Genomic DNA, 13,379 nt, shown 5'->3' with positions numbered 1-13,379 from the left:
GAGAGAGCGCGACGGGGGAGAGAGAGTAGAGAGCGCGACGGGGGGAAGAGAGAGAGCGCGACGGGGGGAAGAGAGAGAGCGCGACGGGGGGAAGAGAGAGAGCGCGACGGGGGGAAGAGAGAGAGCGCGACGGGGGGAAGAGAGAGAGCGCGACGGGGGGAGGGGAAAGAGGAAGAGAGAGAGAGCGACGGGAGGAAGAGAGAGAGCGCGACGGGGGAAGAGAGAGAGCGCGACGGGGGGGAAGAGAGAGAGCGCGACGGGGGGGGAAGAGATGAGAGCGCGACGGGGGGAAGAAGAGAGAGAGCGCGACGGGGGGGAAGAGAGGAGCGCGACGGGGGGGAAGAGAGAGAGCGCGACGGGGGGGGAAGAGAGGCGACGGGGGGAAGAGAGAGCGCGACGGGGGAAGAGAGAGAGCGCGACGGGGGGAAGAGAGAGAGCGCGACGGGGGGAAGAGAGAGAGCGCGACGGGGGGAAAGAGAGAGCGCGACGGGGGAAAGAGAGAGAGAGCGACGGGGGAAGAGAGAGAGCGCGACGGGGGGAAGAGAGAGAGCCGACGGGGGAAGAGAGAGCGCGACGGGGGAAGAGAGAGCGCGACGGGGGGGGAAGAGAGAGAGCGCGACGGGGGGGGGGGGGAAGGTGGCCCGATGGACCCCTGCGAAGGAAGGAAGAAGGTAAGCTCTCCCACCCCTTCACTCTTTCCCCTCCCTGTCCCGCCCCTTCACTCTTTCCCTCCCTCACCCTCTCTCTCCCTCCCCCGTCTCTCCCTGCTTTACTCTCCCTCCCCCCTCTCCTCACGCTCTCCCTCTCTCCCTGCTTTACTCTCCCCCTCCCTGCCCTCGCCCCACCGCTCTCTCTCCCCTCCCCCACCCTCTCTCCGCTCTCCCCTCCTCTCACTCTCTCTCCCCTCCACCCTCTCTCTCTCGTCTCTCCCCGCACCCCCTCTCTCTTTCCCCGCACCTCTCTCTCGTCTCTCTCTCCCCCGCGATTTCCCGAGGGCTCTCGTCCCCCCGCCTCCCCGCGGATTTCCCGAGGCTCTCCCCCCCACGATTTCCCGAGGCTCTCCCCCCCGCGATTTCCCGAGGCTCTCTCCCCCCCGGCGATTTCCCGAGGCTCTCTCCCCCCCCGCGATTTCCCGAGGCTCTCCCCCCCCACGCGATTTCCCGAGGCTCTCTCCCCCCCGCGATTTCCCGAGGCTCTCCTCTCCCCCCGCGATTTCCCGAGGCTCTCTCCCTCCCCCGCGATTTCCCGAGGCTCTCTCCCCCCCCGCGATTTCCCGAGGCTCTCTCCCCCCCCGCGATTTCCCGAGGCTCTCTCCCCCCCGCGATTTCCCGAGGCTCTTCCCCCCCCCCCCCGCGATTTCCCGAGGCTCTTCCCCCCCCCCCCCCCCGCGATTTCCCGAGGCTCTTCCCCCCCCCCCCCGCGATTTCCCGAGGCTCTCCCACCCCCCCCCCCCCCCGCGATTTCCCGAGGCTCTCCCCCCCGCGATTTCCCGAGGCTCTCCCCCCGCGATTTCCCGAGGGCTCTCCCCCCGCGATTTCCCGAGGCTCTCCCCCCCCCCGCGATTTCCCGAGGCTCTCCCCCCCCCGCGATTTCCCGAGGCTCTCTCCCCCCCGCGATTTCCCGAGGCTCTCCCCCCCCCCCCCCCGCGATTTCCCGAGGCTCTCCCCCGCGATTTCCCGAGGCTCTCCCCCGGCGATTTCCCGAGGCTCTCCCCCCCGCGATTTCCCGAGGGCTCTCCCCCCGTCGATTCGTTCCCGAGGGCTCTCCCCCCGCGATTTCCCGAGGCTCTCCCCCCGCGATTTCCCGAGGCTCTCCCCCCGCGATTTCCCGAGGCTCTCCCCCCGCGATTTCCCGAGGCTCTCCCCCCGCGATTTCCCGAGGCTCTCTCCCCCGCGATTTCCCGAGGCTCTCCCCCCGCGATTTCCCGAGGCTCTCCCCCCGCGATTTCCGAGGCTCTCCCCCCGCGATTTCCCGAGGCTCTCCCCCCGCGATTTCCCGAGGCTCTCCCCCCCCGCGATTTCCCGAGGCTCTCCCCCCGCGATTTCCCGAGGCTCTCCCCCCGCGATTTCCCGAGGCTCTCCCCCCCGCGATTTCCCGAGGCTCTCTCCCCCCCGCCCCCCGCGATTTCCCGAGGCTCTCCCCCCCGCGATTGTCCCGAGGCTCTCTCCCCCCCCGCCCCCCGCGATTTCCCGAGGCTCTCCCCCCACGATTTCCCGAGGCTCTCCCCCCCCCCCCCCCCCCCCCCCCGCAGATTTCCCGAGGCTCTCTCCCCCCGCGATTTCCCGAGGCTCTCCCCCCCGCGATTTCCCGAGGCTCTCTCCCCCCCGCGATTTCCTGAGGCTCTCCCCCCGCGCGATTTCCCGAGGCTCTCTCCCCCCCGCGATTTCCCGAGGCTCTCCCCCCCCGCGATTTCCCGAGGCTCTCCCCCCCGCGATTTCCCGAGGCTCTCCCCCCCGCGATTTCCCGAGGCTCTCCCCCCCGCGATTTCCCGAGGCTCTCCCCCCCGCGATTTCCCGAGGCTCTCCCCCCGCGATTTCCGAGGCTCTCCCCCCCGCGATTTCCCGAGGCTCTCCCCCCGCGATTTCCGAGGCTCTCCCCCCGCGATTTCCCGAGGCTCTCCCCCCCCGCGATTTCCCGAGGCTCTCCCCCCCCGCGATTTCCCGAGGCTCTCCCCCCCGCGATTTCCGAGGCTCTCCCCCCCGCGATTTCCCGAGGCTCTCCCCCCCGCGATTTCCCGAGGCTCTCCCCCCCGCGATTTCCCGAGGCTCTCCCCCCCGCGATTTCCCGAGGCTCTCCCCCCCGCGATTTCCCGAGGCTCTCCCCCCCGCGATTTCCCGAGGCTCTCCCCCCCGCGATTTCCCGAGGCTCTCCCCCCCGCGATTTCCGAGGCTCTCTCCCCCCCGCTCCCCGCGATTTCCCGAGGCTCTCTTTCCCCCCCCCCCCCGCGATTTCCCGAGGCTCTCTTTCCCCCCCCCCCCCCCCGCGATTTCCCGAGGCTCTCTTTCCTCCCCCCCCCCCCCCGCCGCCGCGATTTCCGAGGCTCTCCCCTCCGCGATTTCCCGAGGCTCTCTCCCCCCCGCCCCCCGCGATTTCCCGAGGCTCTCTCCCCCCCGCCCCCCGCGATTTCCCGAGGCTCTCCCCCCCCCCCCCCCCCCCCCGCGATTTCCCGAGGCTCTCTTCCCCCCGCGATTTCCCGAGGCTCTCTTCCCCCCGCGATTCCCGAGGCTCTCTCCCCCCCGCGATTTCCGAGGCTCTCCCCCCGCGATTTCCCGAGGCTCTCCCCCCCGCGATTTCCCGAGGCTCTCCCCCCCGCGATTTCCCGAGGCTCTCCCCCCCCGCGATTTCCCGAGGCTCTCCCCCCCGCCGATTTCCCGAGGCTCTCCCCCCCCCGCGATTTCCCGAGTCTCTCCCCCCCCGCGATTTCCCGAGGCTCTCCCCCCTGCGATTTCCCGAGGCTCTCTCCGCCCCCCGCCCCCAGCGATTTCCCGAGGCTCTCTCCCCGCCCCCCGCGATTTCCCGAGGCTCTCTCCCCCGCGATTTCCCGAGGCTCTCCCCCCCCCCCCCCCCCCCGCGATTTCCCGAGGCTCTCTCACCCGCGATTTCCCGAGGCTCTCCCCCCCCCCCCCCCCCCCCCCCCCCCCCGCGATCTCACGAGGCTGTGTGCTGGCGTCACGGGGGCCGTGCGCATGCGTGCCGGCGTCAAGGCGGCTGCGTAACGGCCGTGCGCATGCGTGGTTGCCGTTTTTTTTAAAAAGCCAGAGCGGGCTCTCGCGGGCGGGGCGGCGCATGCGCGGTCAGTGCCAGCGGCGCGAGGCGGCCCGCGGGGAGTAGGCAGGGAAACCCCGCGGGCTGGCGGCCGTTAGAGCGGCTCACTTCGGGCCCCGACACCGTCAAACCTGAGAGGGGGAAGTAGAGAGGGAAGAGGAGAAGGAGAGAGAGGGAAGAGGAGAAGGGAAGAGAGAGAGATAGAGAAATTTTTGGAGCTTCAGGCCTGCCTGCAGCGGGCCTGGAGACCAGCACCGAGTCCCCCCTGCGCGAGGGTGAGGAGGAGGGAGGGGGGGTTGCTAAACACAATATAAAACTGAAATAAATTGTTAATTAATTCCCTAACACATAATTCAAATATTTACCTTAGTTCCCTAACACACAAAGTGTGGGGGAAAAAATTGTGGAAAATCAAGATGGCGGCCACTCACCTCGGTTCAGAAGGATAAGGCCCGCCCACACACGCACCGATTGGTCGACCGGTCAGGTCACCGAAGCGTAGGATTGGTCAATCGTCGAGTCACTCGACACTCAACTGTAGGAAGACCTCGACGTCACACGGTTGCTAATGAGCGGAACGCTGAACGTTTTTGGGATACCGCGGGCGGGATTTTTGTCCGGCCGAAACGTAAATAGGCCGATGACCGGTCCGGAATCGCAAGCTTTCTTTTGAGGCGACGCGCGCGTTGGTACGCTCTGTAACTTCCAAACGCATCGAGACCAGGCGGACGGACAGACAGACAGACAGACAGAAGAGCCGCTTTATATATATATAGATAGATGAGAGAGACAGACTGGAATTTTCAAAACGTGCCTGAAAAATCCCATCCTGGGTGACTCTTGTAAGGACCTTTTTAAACCCATGCATAGACCAATGTGGATTTGTTTGTGATGCCTATTGCAGATTATGCTTGTAAATCATGTACCTAGATAATTCATCAATCACTGTGGTACTTAGTGAGCTATTCATGTGAGGGACTTGGCAGACTCATGATTGGTAGTGTCACCTTCACTTAATTTGAAATCATGGGTGTGAAGTATCTTCTTTGGGATAATGTATAAACAATAAGAGTGTCTATTAAATCACATTTTTGATTTTCTTCAGGTGTAGAATTCCGGAAAAAGATCCCAATGATGGTTGCAATAAGTGGAGTCATGCAAGACACCAGTGTGTCAAATACCAGGGTTGATGCTCACAACCACACTAGGTCACTTCACTGTATAAATGTAAGTTTTGGTAACTGTTATTCGTAACTGTAGTGTATTGTACTTTCGATTAAAGCCTGCTAAGCACCATGTAGTTTTCTATCCCTTCTCATCTTTCCAAAAATGTGAGTTGTGGGGACTGAACAGCTCAGTGAATTAATACAGTGCCATTTCATCTTTGTGACTGGGTTTGAACCCAGCCTCGGCTAATGGAATGAACATCTCTCTATGGAAGGATCTCCACGGATCCGGTTTGAAACACGCTTGAGCAGCTTCAACCCTTCCTAAACAAAAAGCATTCACATTGGTTCATTAGGGAGTATTCTTTCACTGTTGGGCTAAGACGCATTGTTGGGGATAGGATAGAGCAGAGAGGGCTTTACTCTACATTCACTGGTGCCTTACACTGCTTGAGGTGCTTGATGCTGTCTCTGGGTGTCCTTTGTGTTTACTGCAAAATCTTTAATCGTGTCTTCAAGTCCTTCCATTAATTTGCTCCGCCCCATGTCTGCAACCTCCTCCAGCCCTGTCCCCATTCGCACCCTCTGCTCTTCCAACTACTGTACAAACCCTCCTGTTCTAATCATCATGTCACAGCCCTACCCTATGGAATTCCAAGTTTTAAATGAATAGTATTGCTGAATGCTTTTTGACTGGGTTTCTCTCTTTCTCGGATCACAATGCTTCAACATAAAAACGATAACAGCCTGTGGCACATGAACTGTGGAAAATATTCCTGAGAGGGAAAAAAATTGTTTCTAATCCACTGTTGCAAATATCACACAAGGTCAAGGGCAAATAGCATCCAATTCTCCAGTGTAAGTGCATAATTCTCCTTGGATGGGCCTAAAAGGACATGAATGGTGAAAAGAGGAAAGGGCTGGGGACAACTGTAACATAGTGGTTGTTATTGAACTAATAATCCAGAGAACAAGTTCAAATCCCACCATGACAGTTGAGAATTTGAATTTAGTTTAAAAAATCTGGAAATAAAAAGCTGGTATTAGTAAAAGTGACTATGAAGTTGTCTTCTGAAAAACCAACTGCTTCACTGATGTCCATTAGGGAAGCAAACCTGCTGTCCTTACCCGGCCTGGCTTATATGTGACTCCACCAGTGTGGTTGACTCTTAACTGCCCTCTGAAGTGGGGTAGCAAGTCACTCAGCTGTGCCAAACAGCAATTAGCGGTTCAAAAAGGTGGCCCACCACAAGGTAATGGCAATAAATGCTGGCCTTGCCAGCGATGCCCGTGTTCCGAGAATGAATTTAAAAAAAAATTAAAGCCCCATAGTATGCAACTCTTCGTTCCCAAATTTAAACTGAATCCAGTTAAACCCTGGTATAATGCAACAGATACACAAATCATTAAAATTAGTGACACAGGTTAATACGGCCATTTAAAAAAAAAAGTAAACACAGCACTGGGATTCATTTCTAGAGGGTTAGAATTGTAAAGTAGAGAAGTTGTATTGAACTTGAATAGAACCTAGTTAGATCGCACCTGGAGTACTGTGCACAGTTCTGGTCTCCATATTCTGGTGTCTGGTGCGGAGAAGGTTCAAAAAAGATTTATAAGGATGATACCAGAACTAAGAGTTATATCTATCCATAAAGATTGAACAGGCTGGAACTCTTTCTCAGGAAAGGAGAAGGCTGATGGAGGTCTTTAAGATTATGAAAGAGTTTGATGGGGTTGGGGTAGATGTAGTGAAGATATTTGCAACGAGTGCCAAATTAGGGATGCATTTATGCTGTTTTCACTTGTGGGGGAAACCAAAACTAGGCCATAAATAAGCCACTAATAAATCTAATAGGGAATTCAGGAGAAACTTCTTTACTTAGAGAGTCGTTAGAATGTGGAACATGCTACCACAAGGAGTAATTGAGGCAAATAGCATGGATGCATTTAAGGGGAAGTTAGATGAGCACATGAGGGAGAAAGGAATAGAAGGTTTTGTTGATAGGGTTAGATGAAGAGAGGTGGGAGGAGGCTCATGCAGAGCATAAACAGTTGGGCTGAATGGCATGTTTCTGTGCTGTACATCCTATGTAACAAATAAAAATTAAATGGGTGTTTATTTTACCTTGCTTTTGTCTGGCTCTATCGTAACATGTTGGGCAATTACCAGCAGGAATATTTGTTGCACAAAGTAAACAGGGACTTATTTTTTAAAGTGCATTAAAAACTAGGTGGTGCAGTGGGTTAGACAATGGCCTTTTACCTCTGGGATCTGGGTTCAAATCCATCCAGAATTGTTGGAAACTCCTTGTGTTAGAACTCTACAGCACAAATATGTCCTTAATTAGTTTGGCACGAGTTGGTAATATCTCGGCGGCCACAGGATGGTTTGTGGAAAAATGTTAGACTGCTGAATTAAGGGGTGCTTTCTGAAGTTGGGCCTTAGACATGATGCAGCAGAGTAGAGGGAGCTTTGCTCTGCATTTTTCTTTGCTGTGTCAAAATATGCAAAGTTCAGGAGATCAATTAAACCCTGATAATCCTGCTCTAAATGCACTGTTTTAGTATTCTATTTAGACAGTGATATACCTATCAATTCGTCCAATAAAAAGCGACGAGTTAGGAATGTAACTAAAGGTTTTTATTGACTAAATAACAGAGCCCACCCTCGTGGGTGATCGGGTCCAACAAGGAGGAATACCAGCCAGTCGACTACCTTTATACCTGGGCAGGTAGGTGGAGCCATGGGCGGAGTCGGAGGTGGTCAGCCCAGGTATAACAGCGCGACAAGAGGCGACCTCGTATAGTGATACAACAGTGAGAACGGTGATAACAATACAACAGTGATAACGATAGTGTAACGATAGTGAACGATAAAAGTGGTTTACCACATTCACCCCTTGTTTAGATTTGAGTCCGGCGGGGTGAAGTGTACTACCAGTTCTGGTATGTCAGTCTGTCCGGAGGCCTCGTAAGCCTCTCCGATCGTCGCAGCGGCGGTGCTGCATTATCCGGTGTTAGTGCTGGTGTCTGCGTGGTCGGCGAAGGCTCGTGGGGTTCCGGCATGCCGTCTACCTGGGCTGGAATTGGGGGGGTGGTGGGGGGGGTAAAGGTGGTGTCTCCGGAGTGCCCGAGGGTGCGAGGTCTCGTAAGGAGACAGTGTCCTCCCGCCCGTCTGGGTAAGCCACGTAGGCGTACTGGGGGTTGGCGTGCAGGAGGTTCACCCTCTCGACCAGGGGGTCTGTTTTATGGGCCCTCACGTGCTTTCGCAGCAAGACGGGCCCCGGAGAGGTCAGCCAGGTTGGTAGAGTGGTTCCCGTAGTCGACTTCCTGGGGAAAACAAACATTCGTTCATGGGGGGTGGCGTTAACGGCAGTGCAAAGTAGTGACCGGATGGAGTGCAGCGCTGTCGGGAGGACTTCCTGCCAGCGGGAGGTTGGGAGGCCCTTAGACTTTAAGGCTAAGAGGACGGCCTTCCATACCGTCGCGTTCTCTCTTTCCACCTGGCCGTTCCCTCGGGGGTTGTAGCTGGTGGTCCTACTTGCTGCAATACCTCTCGCTAGTAGGAACTGACGGAGTTCCTCACTCATGAAGGAGGAGCCCCGGTCACTATGTATATAGTTCGGGAACCCGAACAAGGCGAAGAGGTCGTTCAGGCACTTGATGACCGTGGTACTGGTTATGTCTGGGCAGGGGAAGGCAAAAGGGAAACGGGAGTACTCATCAGCGATGTTGAGGAAGTACACATTGCGGTCAGATGACGGTAGAGGCCCCTTAAAGTCGATGCTCAGGCGCTCGAAGGGGTGGGTGGCCTTGATCAGGCTTGCTCTGTCCGGCCTATAGAAGTGCGGTTTGCACTCGGCGCAGGTCTGGCAGTCCCTGGTCATGGTCCTGACCTCCTCGATGGAGTAGGTCAGGTTGCGGGCCTTAATGAAATGGTAAAGTCTGGTGACCCCGGGGTGGCAGAGGTCGTTGTGGAGGGTCTGAAGTCTATCAATATGCGCGCTGGCGCATGTAATTCGTGAAAGAGCATCAGGGGGTTCGTTCAGCTTACCTGGCCGGTACAAGATATCATAATCGTAGGTGGATAGCTCGATTCTCCACCTCAAGATCTTGTCATTCTTGATTTTGCCCCTCAGCTTGTTATTAAACATGAAAGCAACCGAACGTTGGTCGGTGAGGAGGGTAAATCGTTTGCCTGCCAGGTAATGCCTCCAGCGCCGTACCGCCTCCACAATTGCCTGGGCTTCCTTCTCGACCGATGAGTGTCGGATCTAGGGGCCCTGTAGGGTCCTCGAGAAGAAGGCCACCGGCCTCCCCTCCTGGTTAAGGGTAGCGGCTAGGGCGAAGTCGGATGCATCGCTCTCCACTTGGAAGGGGATGGACTCATCCACTGCGTGCATTGTGGCCTTGGCTATGTCTCCCTTGATGAGGGAGAAGGCCGCGCACGCTTCCTCCGTGAGGGGGAAGGATGTGGACTTCATGAGGGGTCTGGCTTTGTCCGCATAATTGGGCACCCATTGGGCATAGTAGGCGAAGCGCCCCAGGGTTCTCTTCAGTGCCTTAGGGCAGTGGGGGAGGGGTAGCTCCATGAGGGGACGCATTCTTTCGGGGTCGGGGCCGATGAGTCCGTTCTCTACTACACAGCCAAGGATGGCAAGGCGCGAGGTGTTAAACACACATTTCTCCTTATTGTAGGTGAGGTTCAGCCGTTGGGCTGTACGGAGGAATTTCTCCAGATTCACGTCGTGGTCCTGCCGGTCGCGGCCGCAGATGGTGACGTTATCTAGATAGGGGAATGTGGCCTGCAGTCCATTCTGGTCAACCATCCGGTCCATCTCCCTTTGGAAGACCGAGACCCCGTTGGTGACACCGAAGGGGACCCTAAGGAAGTGGTATAGGCGCCCATTCGCCTCGAAGGCGGTGTACTGGCGGTCCTCGGGGTGGATAGGGAGCTGGTGGTAGGCCGACTTAAGGTCGATGGTCGAGAATACGCGGTGTTGTGCAATCTGATTGACCATGTCAGATATGCGGGGAAGGGGGTATGCGTCCAGCTGGGTGTATCTGTTTATGGTCTGGCTGTAGTCGATGACCAGGCGATTTTTATCGCCGGTCTTAACGACCACGACCTGGGCACGCCAGGGGCTGTTGCTCCCCTCGATGATGCCCTCCTTCAGGAGACGCTGCACCTCAGAGCTAATGAAAGCTCTGTCCCCAGCGCTGTACCGCCTGCTCTTGGTAGCGACGGGTTTGCAGTCGGGGGTGAGGTTAGCGAACAGGGAAGGTGGCGGCACCTTGAGGGTGGATAGGCTGCAGGTGTTACGCGGTGGGCGGTTTAACATTCGCTGGTTGTCGACTGTGAGAGGGGGGAGGGGTCCACCGTATGCTAGGGTTACACTTTGGAGGTGGGATTGGAAGTCCAGCCCTAGTAGGACGGCAGCGCAGAGCTGGGGGAGGACGAGGAGTTTAAAATTTTTATACTCTGTGCCCTTAACCGACAAGGTCACAGCACAGTAGCCGCTAATGTCCGTGGCGTGGGACCTCGATGCCATCGAGATTCGGTTGCGCGTTGGCAGGACAGGGAGGGAGTAGTGGCTCACCGTGTCTGGGTGGATGAAGCTCTCCGTGCTTCCGCTGTCGAACAGGCAGGTCGTGGCGTGGCCGTTTACTTTGATGTCCATCATCGACTTGGACAGGTGGTGTGGGCGGGCTTGATCCAGAGTGACGGAGGCTAGTGTGTAGGTAAGCGAGTCGTTGTCGTCTGCGGGCGAGGCGGTCGTCAGGTCCGGGGGCTCGGTGGCAGTCGGGCGTGGTGGGTAAAATGGCGTCTCCCACGAGGTAGGACAAAATGGCGGAGAAGATGGCTGCCCCCATAACTCACATGAGGCACTATTGGGGTCGGTTGCCTTGATCAAAGATGGCCGCCCCATGACTCACGTGTGGGGATGCTGGCCTCAGTTGCCGTGAAAGAAGATGGCCGCCCCCACAGTTCGCATGAGGCACTGCTGGCCTCTGAAGATCCGCTCCTGCAGGCCTTAGAGAAGTGGCCTTTCTTCCTGCAGGTTGAGCAGGTAGAGTTCCTGGCTGGGCAGCGCGACCTCGGGTGCTTCTCCTGGCCGCAAAAGAAGCAGCCGGCGGCCCGATCGCGGGTGCCCGATGTCGGAGCCGGTACCGGGGGTGTCGGGTCCGGGACGCCGACGCTGAGGTAGGTCCCGGGGGCGGCGCTGCGAAGGGTATTGCGGTAGGGGTCGGGCCCGAGTCCCAGGGTCGCGAGCAGTACCTGGAAAACGCCTCCTGGTCCTGATGGGCCACCTCTAGGGAGAGAGCGAGGGCTTCAGCTTTGTCCAGGTCGAGGTCTTTAGCTTCAAGCAGTCTTTGCCGTGAGTAGTCGGACCGTAGGCCTTTCACAAAGGCATCGCGGATATTATCTTCCGTATTTTCAACAGCCGTCACCGCTTTAAAGTCACAGTTCCTGCCGAGTGCTCTTAGCGCCCGTAAAAATTCAGCTACAGACTCTCCTGGCTGTTGCGGGCGGGATCTTAGGAGGTGCCTGGTGTACATGTAATTTACCGGGCTCCGGTACTGCTGTTTCAGTAGGTTGATAGCGGCCTCGTATGTAGTCGTGTCCTGGATGAGTGCGTATACTCTCGGGCTCACTTGGGCGTTCAGAAGTCTTAGTTTGGATCTCTGCGGGACGCCGGATTCTTCCAGGTAGGATTCGAAGCAGTCCAGCCAGTGTTTGAAGTTGAGGGCTGAGTTTGCTGCCTGTGGGTTTAGATCCAGGTACGGTGGTTTGAGGGCTTGCAGCCAAGCCGGCTGGTGTAGCCCGGTGTCTGAAGGCTGCTGTGGCTGTGCTTCTGGGAGGGCTTCTGGCTGGTCAGTAGCAAACATCTTTAAAATTTAGTCAATAAAATTGATATACCTATCAATTCGTCCAATAAAAAGCGACGAGTTAGGAACGTAACTAAAGGTTTTTATTGACTAAATAACAGAGCCCACCCTCGTGGGTGATCGGGTCCAACAAGGAGGAATACCAGCCAGTCGACTACCTTTATACCTGGGCAGGTAGGTGGAGCCATGGGCGGAGTCGGAGGTGGTCAGCCCAGGTATAACAGCGCGACAAGAGGCGACCTCGTATAGTGATACAACAGTGAGAACGGTGATAACAATACAACAGTGAGAACTATAGTGTAACGATAGTGAACGATAAAAGTGGTTTACCACAGACAGCACCATCAAGTGAAATGAATCAGTTACTACAGCAGGAATTGGCAGTCAGACCAATTTGCAGCCACCACTTGCCAACCAAAGAATTGTCTTATTCACCTGCACAGAGGAACATGTGTACAGACAAGCAATTCTTCATGAGCAGTGAAGGTTCTTTATGTAGATGTCTTTTATGTAATGCCTTGGAGCTAATTCAATTGCAATGCAGTCTGTTCTGTCTCCATAGACCAGAAGGCTGAACTCGCTAAGTGTTCTATTCAAACTTGTGCTTCGAAAGGAGCAGTAAAGGATATAGTTTTACTAGCTCTTGTAGGAAAGATTGATTTTTGCTTAGTGTTTATTTTCTGGTAAAATAATGGTTTGGCTCAGAGTTTGCACCTTTCCAAGTAGCTCAAAAGATGAAAATACAGCCTAGAGATTTTAATAATTTGAGACAGGATACTTTGTGCTAATAAACAAGCTAGTTTATTTAAAATTACACACAGCTATAGATGTGATAAAGCATAGCAATGAAGCCCAACTTTCAGAATTTTAAAAAAACTTTTGTGAATTTTGCGCTTATCAAGGTAAAGAACATCGATGCTGAGGCTTTCCATTTTGGCAACCCCGTGACAGCACAATATACTCTATCAGATATAACACAGACAAGTACAGCGTAAAGCTTCCTGTACTCTGTCGCAACACAGTCAGGTGCAGATTAAACTTGCTGTACTCTGTCCCAACAATGTATCTTAAGCGCATTTCCTGCCGCACTTGGGTGTGCAAAATGGAAAAAAACACATCAGTCTGTGGCCCCTGAGACAGATTGCCAGTTAGTGCTAATTTAAGGGTGGTTTCCCTGTCTAGCAGGAACTGTTTTGTGATCAGTTCAACCAGTGTGCAGAAGTTCAGGTTTTCAATACAGATTGGTCCACACTGGATATGCCTTCAATCGTAACTCTTACAACAAAGCAAGAAACCTGTGCTCCAGGGAACAGGCAGCAAAAGTAATTACATTACTTTGCTGCAGTCATGGCAGTGGTACTTGGAACCTGCGACTTGCCTTCATAGGACAGGCAAAAGAACACTCTTTTTAAAGGCAACTAAAATGCAATCTCAGCTACTACAATGTGGACTAATGGAAAGACAGTATAATATAAATGGCATGATTTTGAAAATTGTTGATGAGCATAGAGACTTGGTGTCGATATGCACAAATCCTTAAAGGTGGCAGGGCAACTT

General features: G+C 55.5%; 1 protein-coding gene across 1 annotated transcript in view; it reads left to right on the top strand.

Moving 5' to 3' along the window:
- Positions 1–4,691: 4,691 nt before the first annotated feature.
- Positions 4,692–13,379, top strand: part of tmem181 (transmembrane protein 181) — a 54,922-nt gene continuing 46,234 nt past the window's right edge. Inside the window, exon 1 of the mRNA XM_085981540.1 lies at positions 4,692–4,992. Within this exon, the coding sequence (XP_085837666.1) occupies positions 4,897–4,992 (96 nt within the window). The 5' untranslated portion in view covers positions 4,692–4,896. The remainder of the gene's footprint in view (positions 4,993–13,379) is intronic.

The sequence above is a fragment of the Somniosus microcephalus genome, chromosome 3, assembly GCF_052327205.1.
Source record: "Somniosus microcephalus isolate GS21.2 chromosome 3, FLI_Smic_1.0, whole genome shotgun sequence".
Classification (NCBI taxonomy): Eukaryota; Metazoa; Chordata; class Chondrichthyes; order Squaliformes; family Somniosidae; genus Somniosus; species Somniosus microcephalus.
The sequence above is the reverse complement of the archived record's forward strand: the minus strand, read 5'-3'. Positions and strand labels throughout refer to the sequence as shown.